Source organism: Lissotriton vulgaris, chromosome 5 (genome assembly GCF_964263255.1).
Source record: "Lissotriton vulgaris chromosome 5, aLisVul1.2, whole genome shotgun sequence".
NCBI lineage: Eukaryota > Metazoa > Chordata > Amphibia > Caudata > Salamandridae > Lissotriton > Lissotriton vulgaris.
The window spans coordinates 623768102-623787339 of record NC_141693.1 but is presented as its reverse complement, the minus strand read 5'-3'; the positions used below and the strand labels follow the sequence as shown (position 1 = coordinate 623787339).

Here is a 19238-nt window from a genome sequence, read left to right as displayed (position 1 = left end):
AAACAAATAGCTCCACCTGGGACTATTATGAAATCTTGTCAGGCCTAAATCCAAAGTACGGCACCAACCACGAGGTGAGTGACGTCAGGCACCGAGTCTCAAGGAACCCCCAACAAAAGTACCTTGGAAACAAAGTCTATGGAAGATGCACGGTGTCCTAGAGGTGAGGCGTTGTTGCAGAAGCGAAGTTGGTTCCCTGGTTGCCACGGAGGAGGCAAGGCGTCCAGTCAATGAGGAGGTGAGGCATTGAATTCAGGACAGGGGACGTTATGTAGCGTTGGCAATGAGGCTAGCGTTCTGGTGAGGCAATTTGATGCAAAGTCGAAGAGTTTGTAGAGTCAGCCTCATCAGTTATCGGCTCTGTGATAACGTGATGCTGGCACTGGCGGTGGCATCATTGGTGCGGGCGCTGGCGTTGAGAATGGCTATAACTTCACGTGCCAAAAGGCATTGGAGCGGCATTGCAGTCAGGGTGGTGCATTGTGCACTTCACGAGCGGTGCCCCCTGCCTTGGTGTAGGTCACAGAGTCACTGGTGGCATCACTAACGGTGTTGGAGTAGTTTTCTTTCTTTGAAATTCACAGGGCCCAGGAACTGAAATTGGCACCCTTTTGAATGCAGGAGTCCACAGAGAGGTCCAGGTGCTGGTCAATGGTTGTAGGTGAAGTCTTTGTGGCCCTGAGACTTCAGAACAGGAGGCAAGCACACACAAGCCCTTGGAGATTCTTCTTCAAGCAGGTTCACAGCAAAGTTCCAGTCTTTGTCCTCTCTTTGGCAGAAGCAGCAACTGCAGCCCAACCCAGCAAAAGCACACATAGCAAAGGGGCATATTCCTCCTTACAGCTCTCCAGTTCATCTCTTTGGCAGAGGTTCTTCATGAGCCCAGAAGTGATCTATTTTTCTGGGGTTTAAGGTCCAAAACTTATACCCCATTTCCTCTTTGTGGCAAGGGTCTCTGAGCCCAGTCCAAACCCGTTCTGTCATCTCTGCAGCAGCATAATCATAGGAGTTGGGGACAGCATTGTATAAAGGAGCCACAGCCTATTCATGTGCAAGTGAAACTCCTCCCACCACTCTAAATGCAGCCAAAGTCTATTCAGGCCAGCTATGAGTCACCCAGGGTAGGCAGAACACACCTCAACGCCCCTTGGGGCTTTCTACAGTGAATGTGCATCCCTAACTCCTGTCACTCCAGAACCAGACTGTCAATACACAAAGAGCAGAGGTACACAGAATGGTTAAACAAGAAAATGCCTACTTTCTAAAAGTGACATTTTGAAACACAGATTTTAAAAACCATATCCCGAAAAAGATGTGTAATTAAATTTTAAGTTCAGGGAGCCTAGACTCCAATTCTCTATCTTGTCCCAATGGAAAGTTATACCTGTACGATGTTACAAAGTAACTCCCATGTTAGCCTTTGTAACAGATGGCCTTTTAATAGTGAAAAGTGAAATTGGCAGAATTGGCAGAATTTCACTATCAGAACATTTAAAATATACCAGCACATGTCCCACCTTTTACATACACTGTTCCCTGCTCGTCGGGGTACCTTGGGCCTACCTGAGGGGTGCCTTACATGAAAGAAATGGGAAGGTGAGGACCAGGCAAATTGGTGCTCTTAACAGGTTGACATGGCAGTTTAAACCTGCACATGTAGACACTGCAGTGGCAGGCCTGATATCCATTTACATGGATACTCATGTGGGAGGCACAATCAGTGCTGCAGGCCCACAAGTGGAATTTGATTTGCTGGCCCTGGGCACACACACAGTGCACTGTAATAGGGACTTATCAGTAAATAAAATATGCCAATCATGGATAACCAATCATAATAACCATTTATACAGAGAGCATATGCACTTTAGCAATGATCAGCAATGGTAAAGTGCCCAGAATCCTATAGCCAACAAAAACAGGTCAGGAAAAATAGGATGAAGAAGCAAAAAAAATACTTGGGAATAACCCTGCAAGAAGGCCATTTCCAACCGTCTTTCTCTCAAAGAGGTTTCAGATTCAAATTATGTTTAAATGTTTGATGCAGTAAATGCTGTAATTAGGGATGTGTTTGAATTATTAAACCTGCAGAGCAGATCTATTGCTCAAAATACATGTAACTCCCTTGCACCTTCCTGGTCCTTCTCATCACTTGCTTGTTGAGGAGAAGCTGAATATTGTATATGGCATCTGTCTGCTGAATGCCCTCTATTTCTGTAGTTTTTGTAGGATATTTTGTATTGATAATTCACTAATCGTGAAACATGTGCTTAGTCCTACACCTGCTTAAGCGCATTTAACTGGGTTTTTACTAACACTGTTCTAATAAGGATCAAACACTTTTTTGAAAACTGCATGGCCATCTGCCGGCTCTTCAGAAGTGTCACAACCAAGACCCTCCTTATGTCACTCACTGAACTAAAGAGCTAATAAACAGATAGTGGAGCAAGCACAGTGTAGCATGTATATTTTGTAATTTTTGGGAAACCGCTAAACCTAATGCTGACTGTAAAAACGTGGGAACAACATCTTGCCTTAGTGGTACATGGGCAGTTGTGAGATTGCTAGCCACACTCAAGTCATAGGAAATCCATAGCAGAGTTATTCTGATTGGTTGGCCAAATCAAATCAGAATACTCCAATGCAAAGCCCCGTTCTAATTGGTTCAGAGTGTCCATCCAGAAGTGCTGAAGCAGAGTTTTCTCCCAGTAATTCTGCTTGGCAACACTTTCAGCTAACAGGGTATGGCCACGTTGATTAGGCCATTCTGTCTCAGTAATTACTTTTTTATCAACTTGCAGAGTCAATTTTGAGAAACAAATTCGATTTTCACAATTTCAATGAATGATTTTGCCCATCTGCCGTCATGGTGTTTGCATATTTTATGGTGCTGTTGTTACCAATATATAAATGGAATGCTTCCTGCACGTATGTAGCATATACAGGTCTGCTGAATGAGTGCATATGTCTTTTTTGGATGGGAATTTATCTGCAGTCTGTTAAGTCCATGGGTGGTCATAATGCAGACGACTGTCAACTGGAGGAACTGGAGCATGGGAGAAAGTTCAGACTGGTATGGTAACTCTGTGTACATACTGGACATTGGCAGGCATACTAAGAGAAACGTTGTTCATGATTGTGGGTGGTGGTCCTATAAAAAGTATTATTTTTAAAAGGGGGTTGTATTGGGGACCTTGCCTTCATAGTAAATGGGTGAGCGCTTGCAGTGTGTAGGATACTAGTATGGATTTCATGTTTGGAAGATTAACGCTTGCGGGTACATTTTCCTGTTGATTCCATTGGGTTCCACAGTGGTAAGTGTCTTAAAAAAAGAGGAGATGCATCCCCTAACAATGGGAGGGCAATCAGTGGCTGTGTCTTTTTTGAGTCAGTGACTGGCCAGGTCAGTGGATGTCTGTCAACTGCACATTCTTTCGTTCAGTATGGTCTAAGAGTAAAACGCAGAAAAAAGAGAGTTTAAGGATTGTGCTCTGGTGAGGTGGGTGCTCAGCACCCTGCAGAGATCTCACTGGACTTGGTCCATGCTTGCGAAGGGCCCCCATCATGATTGTAAAAGAACTGAAGAGGACCATAGCATATGTACAAGTGGACACTAGGACTTTTCGGAGACACAAGTTGCCGATCCCTTATTTAGAAAACCTCATTGATTGCACAACTCGATACCTAATTGAAACTGAGAAATATGCTCTGCCCTCTAGCCCTCATTCCACATCGGGAGGGAAGGAGCCAGGTTTCATATTGGCAGTACTTTTTTCACAGAAACAACAGAGAATGCTCAGAAGATTCTCCCAGCAGAAGTGGTGAGAACAATCATTTAAAAAATCAAAAATACATGGAAAAGGCAAAGAAGAGCAAAGAAGGGTCACAGATGGTGGCTACGAGGTGAGACTAATGCACTTTGAATTTGAGTTTTTGGTTCACTCTTCTCACTGGGGTGGGGGTCCCATTGAAGAGAAAGCAGCCTAAATACACAAGAGCTGACTGACCATTCTACCACTCCAGCACAATCTGTGTGCACTGCAAGCTAGAAGATGCTTTCACTGCACATCTATAATCTTGTGGTGCACACCTACCCAAACGTTAGCCATGCTGATGTGCAGCTATTTTGAAACATGAGTGAAGTGAAATTCATGGTGACTGAGGACAGGTTCAGGAAGGGTTTTAATGGTCAAGGAGGAAATCAGATAAACACTGGGTTTACATGTATAGAGCATTGGTGGGGAGACCTTAATGGGACATGTTATGGGTGCCAAGAAATGTTCGCCCTAAGTTGGCAGGGTATGCTCAGACGTGGGTCCATTGCTCACTTTGAAATCATCCCCTTTGGTTTTGCTTTGCAATATGGGGCATGGCAATCACAAGATATGATATTATATCCTTTCCATCCCCCTTGATGCCTATCCTACGACATCCCTGAGTTTGCGCAAGGAAGGAAGCTCCTCAGTGTCTCCACATGAAGGAACAGTGAATGTTGTATAATATCAGACAAGTTTCATTCAGTACAGATTCGGACCTTCAATGACTGTAAGAAAACTTAATACCAACTCAAGAAAGAGAGATTCATTTTTTTTCAAACCAGGAATTGGATGTCTCCGCCGAGAGTCAAAGAGACACCAACAAGGCTGCTGACAGAGTATGAGAAAGTCGACATGTCATATCAGGAATCTAGTGAGTGGGTACCAGCGCTTTACAAATTTTTTAGCTCTCTCAAATCAGACGACATGTGAAAATACATGGCCAAATGGGATAGGAACCTCCAATCAGAGATTGCCCAACCCAGGTGAAGCGCACATTGGAGAGACCTATAAAATAAAATCATGTTATTTTAATCACATAGAATCCAAGCTGGAAATAATTACAGGGTAATATATGACCCCAGATAAACTACAAAAAGTTTTCCCTGGGTTAACTGACGGCTGTTGGAAGGGATGCACACAGATGGGGATCCTCCTTACATGTTTGGTGGGAATGCTCAAAGATAAATTGGTGTTTGAGGGACGTACTAGCTCCTATCTAAGAAATAGTGGAATATCAAGTACCTGCAGACCCTACTTTTACCATTTTGGTAACTGGACCTCAGGATTCTGTGGAGGTGGGAAAAGGAGGATGGAAACTAATATACTAACTTTTACTGATAGTTATCATACAATTTTTAGACTCTGGGATTAAACAGCTATCTCTACATGGCCCACATGGTGTTGGCGGGTATCAGAGGCAACGGCAGTTAGAAGAATGTCATTACACATCACCACCTCCAAAGAAACTTTTACAGGAATGTGGCAGCCAGTGCTGGACTATTCATGGGAACTGAACCACTCCCATGTATAGTACGGCATTCATCCTCGGCTGAGGGCTCTTAGAATACTGAGCTGGTGGACTGAGGGATATTTATAAGGGGAAAGAAACAGACCTGGAAGGGGACACTGGAATTGTAAAGGGAAATCCAGTACAGCACTGCAGCTGAAGAAGCATTAGAGGAAACCCATGTGTACATCCTGAACTAGGAGCAGATCACTTATAAGGGCGCTCTGGAACATCAACTCCCCCCCCCCATCTATTAAGAAAAGACAGGATCACTGTACAGTGTTAGAGGAGAAGAGAGAGCCAAATGTATTCTTAGTTCCAAAATGGCAGAATCCAAATGCACATGTAAGAAAGTATGTATCTCAGGAACTCTAAGCCCAGGTGAATTGTCTGACTAGGAATCACACATATCAGACTACTGCTGTCAATGTTATGTTATGCTGAAAGATAAGCTAAAAGAGTTCTGTACTGCTACTTTAGAGAAACTAAAAGTAATAGATGCTAAAGTAAGTGATCTGAAATCCATGCCAAGAGGGTTAACAATTGTGAGATCTTTTCGTCTAGTCAACCTCATTCTTTTATTCAACCCATTCAGCCTGCCCCTTTAGCAAAATCTTTTCATGTTTCGCAATAGGCCAAACCTACATCTAATCAATTCACTCAAGTTGCAACTCTGATGGCTCCTGCTAGAGATAATCTACCTAATCACAACAGATTCAATTCAATTCAGGTTAACAGGGCATCAATTTTTGCTAAACACGATTTCCCACAACCCCCTTCAGAATGCACTGCATACACATTAATTCTGAAGGAATTTCTGATTCTACCCATATCAATGAAGGAGGACTTTATTGCCTTAGAAAATAAGGTTGATTGATGGCTCAAATCCAAAGCAGGGTAAGCGTCTGATTTATCTCGAAGTACTTTCTTTTAGAAGAATTCAATAATTGGGTTTACATAGGAAGGATTCTACAGGAGATTGATTGTCAATTTTTAAGTCCCTTGAGATCCCTTTTACAATCTCTGCACAGATGAACTTTGTCCATGGCTAGAATAAAGCCCTGCCTTGAGGGTATTTTTATATGCTGTTTACATCATCAGCAACAAATGCTAAATTTCCCAGGGCTCATAGAACTTTTAATATTGAGAAAAGGACACTTTTAGACATCAGAATCTGTAATACGTATAACTGTGAATCTAATTTCATGTGGGACGGGTTTGCTATTGAGCAATAGGTTTATTGTTAACTTTTTGAGGTAATTGAGTGACGTAAAATGCATAAATAAAATTCTACAGTAGAAAAAGGTAACTTGTGTGACTGTACCATGATAAAAATTGATCACAAAATAAAGGGTTGTAAGACAGAGAATAGAATTGCCGAATGGTACCCACATGAAGTTCACTCATAGCCTAAAGCGATTGCTACTAGAGCTTCTCGTCTACATTTCTTTAACTGCTAACAGGGGTAAGGACCGGGCCAGTGTGCTATAACAAAGGATGAGCTGCTCCCAGCACAGGCGTGAGCCCGTGACTGACCTGCAGGCAGCACTTTATTGAAAGGCGAACTGGGTATTTGAAGCTGCAGGCTCATGTTTCACTTTGCAGGTAGCAAAGTGGCCTGCAATTCAAAGAAGGTAATAGATGCCCCTGCAAACTGGTGCAGTAAGTAACTGCACCTGCTTGCAGGGAGATATCTGTGGGGGTCCCTTTTTTCCCTTTAAAGATACACCTTTTGGATGCCCAATTCTCCAATATGCCACAGGCACAGAGGCAAATTGTTTCCTCATTTACATTGCGCCACACACCCATGCAAATGAGGGAAGCTCCTTGAGATTATGCTGGTGCTACATATGCCCTTGTGTGAACTGTAATATAGAAGGAGCCACGTAAGCATCTGCAGCCCCTTCTATGGTACCAAAGTGCTCAAGGGTGCAAAAAGCGGGATAACACACTGTTGCACCTGCCTGGCACTTTTGATAATAGAACCCAACTGCCTTACTAGTGGCCTTCCAAGACATGTGTCTGCACCTCTGAGGGGAAGGGTCTTGCAGTACTTATCTGTATTCCTACCTTGTAGGGTATTCGCCTTTATACCAGGATGCAACTGGAGACCAGGTAAGAGTTGTGTATTAAGAGCAAGTTGGAAAACTGAAGATTGGATGGTCCTTTTTTTAACCATTAAATCCTGTTTCCATGTTTCTCTGAAATGTGTGACCCCCTAGAAAACATGAAGTGGCCCTTATTGAGCTGCCTTTCGTAAGACTGTACCCCAATTTTTGCAAATCAATTGTTAAGGCCATTTAAAAACTGAATGATAACAAAGTACAGTTACATTGATATAAGAACATATTCTTACAATTGATGAACTCTCTTATGTTTTGACATTTCCAGATCAGATCAAGGGTAAAGGCCTATGTATTGGGCCTCAAGAAGCGGCCATGGACGATATTTGGGATTTGCATGAGTGCCTTCCTTTCCAGCATTTCTATAACAATGGTGATATCCACCATCTTGTACTGGAAAAGTGTGAAAAGATCCAGAGTTCAACCACGTGGCCGAGTGAAAAAAATTATAAGGGGACCACCCAATCAACCCTGGCGCTTAGCAACTATCAGTACATTTGTTTGTCCTTAATATGCCACACAGTTCCACCCTGGCTTTTCCTTTAACCCAAATCCACTACCACACGAAACCTATTTGTGAAATACTATTGAGAAAGATGGTTGTTCTGGGGCCTTGACAAACCGAAGGCATACTGTTTTCATGCTAAGGACCTTGAGCTCATCTCATGAACAGTGGAATTTTTCCATCCTTTTGTGTCTTTATTGTCCCGGGCCATACAATGCAGCAATGTCAACTTTTGCATTGAACAATGCTGTGGAAAAACATAGCATATATACACACAAATGTACATACTATTCTGAAGCACTATGATAAATTGCTACATATGTGAAGAAGTTTGCCATCAGTGAGGACTGTGAACGTTTTCATTGGCAAGGTGTGCAATAAGAAGCCTTTTTTCCATTTCAATGACTTCAGAGCATTGGCAAATGTGGATTGATTTTTCACCCCCTGTGTCTTAAGCTAACCACTTTGCAGTGGTCTTTCCGCATGTCTTTTGCTCCTTTTTCAGAAAGATGGATAATTGGGACTAGATTGTCAGCACAAGAGCATCTTTTGGTCTAGACCACAGAGCAGTACTTTTGTGAGGCAGGGAGTATGTTTTATAAACCAATTGTTCTGGTTGTTATTGTTTCCCATTGGTAGAGCATAGTGTGAGTACCAGAAGGGCCATACATTAGGGTACGTTTTTGAGCTATGTTTTCCCAGTGCCTAAAAAGCAGCAGGGTTTGAAGGGTAGTAGTGAGTTTGTCTGGCAGAGTTGGACATGGATGTCAATACTGTAGAATATCATGAAGTGCCAGGATCAGGTTCCATAATAGCAAGTAAGGGATGCCTCTGACACCATAGATTAGACACTTAGTTTAGTCCAATGTCATAGTTTATTGACATTGTCATCAATTTTACTTTTGCATTTTTCAAAGTTATTCAGTAGTACACAATTGGGTGTTAGCATTTAGCTTGTCATCATCTCCTTTGATAAGAAATACATTCAACATATATCAAAACAGTAAATTCAAAACGTGGACATTTTAAACATTATTCTACACAACATTTAACAATACTAGACATATATAGAATTTTTACAAAAATCTGTTGTCGAGTCCTACTTGAAATCAATAGAATAATTGTCTTTGGGATATAAATGCTTCTCCGCAAAGAGATAATCAATATGGGCCTGTGTTAGGTCGGAGAGTCCTTTTTGAGAGAGATTTTTTTGGCCGTAATGTGAGATGCGTCTCTCACAAGATGTCCTGTTGGTTTATCAGGTCATAAGGCTTGCATTTCTCCTGGCCTAGATGATGGTAAGCCTACGCGTTTCGACCTTATATGGAACAGGCAGGAATTAGAATGAAAAAGGTCTTCATCAGGGCTCAATGTTGTTCATGTAGGACATTGGGTTACACCTGTGGGGGTGTAAACGGGGGGGTTTTAGTTTTAAGGTCGTTAGTTTATATACAATACATTAAACTCATTTTAATTACATTTACGGTGATAAGGGTCACGTACCCAGTGTGTGAAGAAGGGGGATTCTTCTTGTGTTTTGTCGTTATGGCGATCGCTGAGCCCAGCGTTGTGGCATTTTTTCTTAAGTTGACCTGCAGTGTAGCATCTTTACTTGAGTAGATCGTATGTGCACTGGTCGTATATGAAATGAAACGCTACTAAGATTTCGTACACATAATAAACTACTTGTGTGAAGACATCAGCCTGCCGGGACGCGCCCAGAGTCGCCACAAAATTAGGAAAAGCAGCCAGCGTCCCGTATCATAGCAACCTTCCACCAATCAGCAACAGGCCTTAGTATAGGCATCTGACCTATTCGGATTTAACTAACCGGAACTGCATGATCTCAGCAGCTAAGGACTCTGCGAGCCCTGAACAATCCTATGATATAGTTCAGTTTCCAAGACATCGAGCACATAAAAGATTTCCTCCAATGCGACAACGGAAGAAAGCCGCCATGAAACCGAGGCAAAGCCTAGCGTCATGTATCCAAGCAACAAGCCACCAATCGGATACGGGCTTGCAGCACAGTGAAGGCGTCCGACCAATACGGACACAGTTGTGCCTAACATCCTTAAAAAAGAACCAATCGTCAAGGCTTTCCACTAACATCCGGAAACAGTGAGCCCGACTGAAGGAACGCTACACAGCGAACAGACGCCGCCGAGTAACCCACGAGTGCCGGGAAGATTCCAAAAGAACAATAGCAGGTACGAATAGTCAGCCAGGGCAAAGGCCCCCACGCATGCAGCAATGGCAGGTCTGCCATGAATTACCCCCGAGTTCCGGTGCAAAAAAAACCAGACATTTGCCGAGCAACCTCGAGGCAAACTCGAGTAAAACATCCTTTAAGTGACTTTTTCCTCTAAACAGGCTCCTAAACCATACATAACAGCCTGAAAGCCAATACTTTCTTTTCCTCTCTTTTGACCAGTGCACATACGATCTACTCAAGTAAAGATGCTACACTGCAGGTCAACTTAAGAAAAAACGCCACGACGCTGGGCTCAGCGATCGCCATAACGACAAAAACACAAGAAGAATCCCCCTTCTTCACACACTGGGTACGTGACCCTTATCACCGTAAATGTAATTAAAATGAGTTTAATGTATTGTATATAAACTAACGACCTTAAAACTAAAACCCCCCCGTTTACACCCCCACAGGTGTAACCCAATGTCCTACATGAACAACATTGAGCCCTGATGAAGACCTTTTTCATTCTAATTCCTGCCTGTTCCATATAAGGTCGAAACGCGTAGGCTTACCATCATCTAGGCCAGGAGAAATGCAAGCCTTATGACCTGATAAACCAACAGGACATCTTGTGAGAGACGCATCTCACATTACGGCCAAAAAAATCTCTCTCAAAAAGGACTCTCCGACCTAACACAGGCCCATATTGATTATCTCTTTGCGGAGAAGCATTTATATCCCAAAGACAATTATTCTATTGATTTCAAGTAGGACTCGACAACAGATTTTTGTAAAAATTCTATATATGTCTAGTATTGTTAAATGTTGTGTAGAATAATATTTAAAATGTCCACGTTTTGAATTTACTGTTTTGATATATGTTGAATGTATTTCTTATCAAAGGAGATGATGACAAGCTAAGTGCTAACACCCAATTGTGTACTACTGAATAACTTTGAAAAATGCAAAAGTAAAATTGATGACAATGTCAATAAACTATGACATTGGACTAAACTAAGTGTCTAATCTATGGTGTCAGAGACATCCCTTACTTGCTATTACTTAACCAGATTCCAGCCTCTGTCTACCTCAACTGAATCAATCCCCTGTGATCGTTTGCTTAGGATCAGGTTCCATTGCATTGTCTTCCTAGACCTAGCGCAAGTGTTTTTGCTGTGGGTCAGGATTGTCTGGCACTGATAGTGCTTTGTGTCCCCAGGGCTTGAAAGGCGGGGGTTGCAGGTTATAATTATGGTGTATTGGTAGATCTCTATGTAGAGTACTGACAGGAGATGAAGTGCTTTGGGCAAGGATTGAGATGCATTGAGCAATGTGTTTCGTTGTTGGAATCAGAGACATGCTATGAATCCATTTTCAGCTGCTCTACTATAGATGTGTGTCCTGAGCAGTATAGTGGAAGGCTACCATAGGGTGGTGAGGAATGAAGTGCTTTGAAATACCTCTATGTGTAGACGAGGATTGAAAAGTAAGTAGTGTTGATTGTCTTGCTAACGTGCATTGAAAACGGTGCTGTCTCTTTCCCAGTTCTAGAAAGAGAGGGGGTTTAATGATAGGTTTTAAGTACTGGTAAAGGTCCTTATAGTTCAGACTAAAGGAACAGAGATAGTGCTGCAGCTGAGGTTTGAGATACATTGATATACCTACCAAAGCGCTTCACAAATCATGTTTGTGGTACATAGGTATAGTTGTATGGGGGTTTTGGTGATGGAACTGAAGAAGTGGTTCAGAGAAGGACTAAGGAATATAATAGGAGCCGGTCTCGGTTTTACGACTGAACTGACTTGAACTACTGTTGAGGCAGGCAAGAGGTGCATTATACAAAATGTATGTTCTTAGGGGCAGATTTATGAGGCCCTTGCGCCACGTTTACGCCGCTGTTGCCTCACGCAAGGCGGCGTAAACGTGGCGCATCCCTATGAATGATTTACAACGTGACGCATCTAGGCAGATGCGTCACGTTGTAAAGCCCTGCGCCGCTTGTGGGCGTTCCGGCGCAGGGTGGGCGGTCCGGGGCACGTGCGCCTCGCAAAAGTGTCTGAGTGAAATCTATGAGATTTCACTCAGTCACTTTTAAGCCAATGCTGCGTCAAAAGCCTGCGCCTGCTTGAAGCAGGCGTAGGTCTTGACGCAGCATTGTTAAAATGGGGCACCCCCGAGCCTTGCTGGAGCTGCGTCGCGCTTGCGACGCAACTCCAGCAATGCGCCACATTTCCGGCACAGATGGGTCACGCATCTGTGCCGTTTTTGCACCATGGTGCGCCGCATTATAAATGTGGCGCACCATGGCTGGCGGAGCTGTGGCGCACTGTGGCGCATGTTAACTGGCGCATCCCTGGGGATGCGCCAGTTAACATAAATCTGCCCCTTAGTGTTTGGAAAGCAAAGGGACTTCGTCTGACAGGACTGAAGTGCAATGGCAGAGCTGAGCATGGGTCATACTCGAGAAAAGAAGGAATGCCACAGGTGAGGACTGAGAAACATGGCAAAAGCTCCAAGCATGGTTCAATTGGAGCTGCTAAGGATGCTTCATATCAGAACAGGAGAGCAATGCTAGTACTTAGGCCAACATATTGACACAATTTGGGCACGGTTAATCAAAATGTAAGTGTACTTAATGAGCTATATGTGGGTAAAAGTATGAAAATAGCAGAGGCCAGAATCTGATGCAGATCAGGACTGAGGGTTTACAGTCATATTCGCTATCACCTGGTGTTTAACTTCATGTGTGTATAGGCGTTCACAAGAGCCACCAACATGTAGTCCTGGGTTGTTCTAAACACAGTGAGACGTATTATCAAAAGTATAAGGCCTAATCGGAATCTCTGCTTGCTTTTTGCACCCCTGGGGCACTCTGATATTACGGAAGTGTCTGCAGACCTAAGAGCATAACCTTCTGTATGAGAGAATCCTTTGCCATTATTCCCAGGCCATCTTACAGAAGCAAGGAGACAGGATATGCTCTGACCAAGCGCGCCTCTCACAATTGAAGAAATTGGGACCCCCTAGAAATGCCTCGGCAGCTGCATGTAGTCAGTCACTGAACCTGCTTCCAGGGGGGTCTTTCCTCTTTCAAAGTCAGGCCAGTTATCACCTGCACAGTGAAAGGTGGACCAGTTGCTTCAAACATCCAGGGAATCTTTCACTACTGCCCTCGTCCTAGTCCAGGTGCAGGTTTGCACTTGAACTGGGAAAATCATGTTTTATGTGGTACAGCACACTGTTATTCTGTGCCCATTGCAAATACTTAACTAGGATCAGTGGCACTGAGGGTAACATTGTGTTGTATCTGTAACATTACCCCGGCATGTCGGAGGTGCTTGGAAGAAGGAGAGAGCTGGAGGAGAGGGTCATGTGCTCGCAGAAAAAGAAGATAGGGCTAAAAAATGTGTACAAATATAAGTTGATATAGCCCTTTAACGGCATAGCCATGAACAGCAGTTTGTGCAGATCACCAAGAACTATGGAGTGAAGGGTGTATTTAGAGTAAGACAGCTAGTAATGTAGACCACTGCCTACCACCGCATCTCTGACAGGGGTAAATAGGCCAAAAAAAAGCAGGTATCACAGTCCAGTCCAGAAAATGGGGTGGGTTTCTTTGGTTTATTTACCTTCTCACTAGGATAGATATGTAATGAAAGCAACAAGAACGAGAAAGACCTAAACATGTCAGTGCTACAAACATGTTTAATAAAGGAGTTACTCATCTTCAAATTTAACTAGCATTTCAAAGAAGTTAATTTTCATGATCTGATTTCAAACAGCTACACAGAATGCATTGCGCTAAAATATGGAAATTCCTGAAACCCTGTAATAAATCTGAAATCAAGTCAACTGATTGCAATTGAGTAGGTATGTTGATTAAACTACGTGCAGCCAATATATGTTTTTCTCTGGTGCATTGGCTGTTGGGCTTTCTCAAGGCTTCTATGTGTAAAATAGCTTTCTAGTGATGCCCCAACAGCAATGGTTGGAAGTACATTTGATAGTAAAAAAAGTTACGTTATCTTTTCAGTCACAATTGCCCGTTTCATCCGCACAGATTCTGGTCATTAGTATTGATAACTTGAATCCATATGGTTGAGGCATGAGGAACATGAGCAGTAACACAATAATGACTTGAATCTGTGTGAACGAGACATACGATGATAATCAAAAACGCAATGTCACATTCCTCAATTCGCCTATCAGATGGGATTCTGACCACTATAGGGACATTCTTAGCATAAATATTTTCATAGAAGCCTTGGGATAATAACTCAGCCAACTGACAGGAATAAACCTATGATTACTGGATACACTTTTGTCAATCATAACATGCTATTTCCTACACCTTTATGGAATAAAACACAACACTTTGCGAAGCCTAAAAGTCTAACTATGCATTAATGCAAACCTAGCCAGTAATCATGCAAAACAATTCACAACCATTGTTGTTTGAAGAGACCAAAGCTTCCACCCAAAATCTGGTTGGAGCATCTAATGCTAAAATTCAAATGTTTAACATGCTCTTTAATAGAGTTTTTCACAATACAAGTCAATGGAAATGTGAACTGATCACATGATTAAAACAGTTACTTTACATTAAACTACCTACTGAGCAGAAAGTAGGATCTTCTAAAAAGAAAGACTGTGAGAAGTCCTTGAAGCCCACATAGTAAAATAGGAACAGGCGGTAGCTCCACTACTTTCGATAAGTATCGCATCTAGATTCCACCCCTCAAAATTAAGCTACACTTACTATATAGTGCAGAGAATGTCCACTTCTACAACACTGAATAAAATTACTTCAAGCCCCCCGAAATGCATGGAACTTTGCAGACACATATTAAGGTTAATGTACCCAGGGCTGATTGGGAACCCAAAGCAGCACTGGCAATTATGTAGGACCAACCCCACGGAGGGAGGGAAGGTGCAAGTGTGAAGAACTTCTACCTTTGGTACTAGGGGACGATATTGCAGCACTGCTGCGAAACCGCCCTCAGTAACAAAAAAACAGCACCCACAGCTGCAAAACCTGTCCCCACCCTTCCAGCCTGCCGGACAAACGCCTGATGCACGCTACAGCCAGTCTGACCCTGAATGTGCAGTTCAGGTTGATATTAAAATGATATTGTAATTCAGTCACATAACATGTCAGTACATGTTAGGGCATACATGTGCATTGCTGTGTTCATAAAGTACTGGCATTAAAAATGGAAATAAATGAACATCCTTTCTCACCTTCTTGAATTGCAACGTTTAATTTGATTTATGATTTATGAATCAGGATTCCCACATTTTACAATATTCCATTAAACTGGAGTGTTTGGTCACTACCAGCATAATCCTTAAATTACACCTACAACTTGCACTACCAGATCAACAAACCTAAGTTAACTCGAGAGTTTCTGAAGTTAATATTGGATACTACACAAAGTGACAGATTGCTTTATATTCATTCATATTAACTGTTGAGGTGTTGTACTTCTAGCCACTTGAAAACACCCCACACTCTAGATTGATCAATTTCTAGTGGGAATAAGCGACCATTCTTTAAATAACCTTGTAGTATTTGTGTTACGTTAGGTTAAATCAATGTTATTTTCAAAGCACATGCACACCTAGCTTCTTTGATGCTGAAGAAGATAACACAACAGTAATCAGAAAAAAACCATAAGCAAGCCTATTAAGTTACCAAACCCTAAAAAAAATTGTGAATGCCTTTCAAAAACCCGAAAGGGAGGAGAGCAAGTGAAGATCTGATGAGATTTCTCTCGCCACTGCCACAGTTAAAGTTCTATTGCGGAAGGAGACACTCTTAACTTTAGGAATGTCTAACAAATACTAATTTGTGGAGGTGAACAGAGCTTAGGTGTGTGTACCAGGAATATGGATGCCTGAAAAGATGGAGCGGCGACCTGGTTCCACGGTGGACAATGACAAATGACTTCAATGAACTCTTTTTCTTCAGGGCATCCAGTACAGGCTGGTCAAGATAGGTATAGATTGGAACTCCAAGTAAGACATTAAAATGATAAAATTAAGCTGATGTACAGAAATAATAGGAAACCATAGAGTACACTTAAACTGTTAATTGTGCATGAATTGTTGATGTATCAATTATGAATCTAGGAACTGTGAACCAATTACATGCATACTAAGGCAACTGCCAGAAAATGAATCCCTGTTTTGTAATTTGTCATCCTTCCCTATTCCCAAGTGTTACATATTTTGGACAAATAAAATGGAAGTCTCAGAAGGTTCTGGAAGAGTAAATCATGTGTTATCTTTGTACTCTCTTACAGACTCTCCTTCACAAAGGGCCAATGGCTGCCTTTTTGATGCAAAGTAAAGATAACCCTATGAAAGCCTTAGGAGTGCTAGCAGGTGTCATGGGCATTATGGTGATAATTACAATCTTCATCTCCACTGCCATGTTCTGGCGCAATAAAAAATCCAACAAGGTAATGCCTGTACGGCGGATCATAAAGCGGCGGCAGGCGGACAATGCTCCTAAAAGTGCTAGAAAAGAGTGGCTGAAGATCAACCGTTCCGGTGGCCCCGCTGACAAGTTTGACATCCAAGAGACAGACTCCAGCCCTCAGAACGAGAACTGCAACAACAACATCTATATGCCTGTCCTGCCTCCCAGCGCCCCCTGCCTGCCCCCTCCCCCAGTCCTGATGAGCAAGAGTCGCGCAGAGTGGAGTATACCTACTATATCAGGGTCCTTGACGCCCAAACTCATTGACCAGGAGATAAAGAACAAAGTGCCCAGTGCCAGCGCCGCGCTGGTGTCCGAACTCAAATTGAAATTTGAAAAAAGGAATGCAAATTATACCAAATCATACTACTAGTTTTGCCAGTAGAGTGTTCCAAAAATGTGATGTACGCAGGCATAGCCTGTCTAAGGTGTCCCATAGGCTGAACACTGATGTCCAAGTTAGATGGGTGTGCTTAACAAACATTTGCATTTTGGGCAACTAAAGCCATCAAAACACATATACACGGAATGAATTTAACAAGGTCAGGGCAGACGAAAAACAGTGCATCTTTTTAAATCAGCATCAATACTGCAGGACAAGCAATAAAGCAAACCAGCAAAAAGTATAGCACCCACAACCCTCACAACGTTACTCATCTCTAGTGCACTTTGGCTGGTCCTTACACCTATTTCTACACTCATACTCTCACCAACATAAACGTACCCTCACATTTAGCAGAACAGAAAGGTGGGTCTGTGTTCAGCTGATTTTCTCTAATATGGCATCTGTATATTTTGTAAAGATCATTGTGTGAATTCCTGACTTTGGTAATGCAGTTTTTTTTCTATTGTTGAAAATGGGCCTACATCTACTTCGTTTTTATTTTGTCTATTGCAGACCTTTAGAAACAAAATCTATCTAAACGTAGAAAGACATTGGCCTGCAATAGTTAGCTTCTAAAGTCCTAACGTTTAGCAGGTTTGGCCAAATATAATCTAGTAACAATGGGAACAGTAGTGAGTATGCCCATGTCTTTCTTTGTAAAGATTATTTATAAAAAATCAAAAGTGTTGAACACAACATGCAATGTATGACTGTTTAAAGGTTGTACAGTATAGGTTTATAGAGCGTGTCAGTTATGATATTCCATAAAAACGACCAATGTCATTTTTTGTACTTGTATACACCTCAACACTCAAGAACAATATTTCCAGATTATTTAGCATACATGTTTTTTCAAGTGAAGCTAATATAAAAAGGATGAATTTCCTGAGATGGTAATAAAAAGCAAATGTATATATGACATAGAATTTGCCGCAACTTATCTGTGCATGGCAGATGAAATTGTAAATTCACTGTGGGCATCAATAGACATGGTCAGTCAGCAGCAGCAAAAAAAAAAAAAAAAAATGCTGTCGTTATGACACGAGTTGTAACTGAACAGAAGACTTTTACAAAAAGTATTTGTCCATGTAAGTCGAAATTTTGTTGTAAAACGATTTTTGAGCGCCTGTGGCTTGCGCTAGTTGGTTGGTTAGTTGGTTTGCACCGATTTGATCAAGGTAAATATGGGTCCAAAATTGTCCTTCTCTTGAGCAAATGTATGTAATCTGGACTCATTCATACAATTTGTTTGTCCTAAGGAACGTCATTCTTTCATCCCTACTGATCTCAGAGAATTTGAAGATGTGCAGGAAGCAGTGTAACTCTGCTCCAAAAAATAATTTGTTTTAAGTAAACAAACAAAGTTTAGTTGAAGTGATGTTGAATCGTGTGTGTGTGCATCAATGTTTTGATCTCTATTCCAGTATTTTAATCTGTCACAGTATAATAGTTTCTTTTCAGTAAAGACTGAAAGAGGATGGGAAACCCTGCAAGTTGAAGAAAGCCTCTAATAAAGACATTCTTGTTGGTCAGTGGAAACTCCTCTCAGATTTTCGGGCAATACAATTCACTCATCAGAGACACATTTGGATCATTCTGACCTCGTGGACCCAGGGATATGGTTGTGATATAGTCATGGAAAATGCCCTGGCGTGGTCAGGTGGATCTCCAGGGAACAATATGTATAATTAATAGAGCCAATTAATAGACCTCCTGGTCAGAAACCTGCTCTCCGCCTCAGCAGCTCTGCGGTTGCGCTGCTGCCCCTGCCCCAGAGCAGGAAGTATTCGAGGCCCTCCTCCACCGCAGACTCCTGCCTGCGCCTCGTCCCTGGTGGTCCAGCGAGAGAGCCTTGCTCTTCTGCTGGCCGCTGTTGTCTATCTCTGTATTTGTGCCGTTTTTGTCTTTCTGTGCCCGTTTTCTGTCTTCCTTCTAGCCTCTTCACTGTCCTATTAATGTGCCTGTCCTGTTATTGTACCTGAGCCTGTATTCTATTTTTGCAGTTTTTCTCTCCATGCCTGCTGCTCTCTGTGCCCTCTTCCCCCTGATGCTGCCCCAACAGCCCCTCCCCCAGCCAGTTCCTGCGCTATCCACCCAGTTGCTCTCCGTGCTCGCTTTCCACCGCTGTTACATCCATGGCCCCTCCCCCTGCCTGTTCCCGCTCCTGTCTCCCAGTTGTGCTTCTCTCCCCCTCCCCTACTTAATGGCAGACGCTGCTGGGA

General features: G+C 42.5%; 1 protein-coding gene across 1 annotated transcript in view; it reads left to right on the top strand.

Moving 5' to 3' along the window:
* The window catches only part of CDHR1 (cadherin related family member 1), a 553828-nt gene extending 535327 nt beyond the window's left edge, over positions 1 to 18501 (top strand). Inside the window, exon 17 of the mRNA XM_086920154.1 lies at positions 16453 to 18501. Within this exon, the coding sequence (XP_086776280.1) occupies positions 16453 to 17004 (552 nt within the window). The 3' untranslated portion in view covers positions 17005 to 18501. The remainder of the gene's footprint in view (positions 1 to 16452) is intronic.
* The last annotated feature ends 737 nt before the right edge of the window (positions 18502 to 19238 follow it).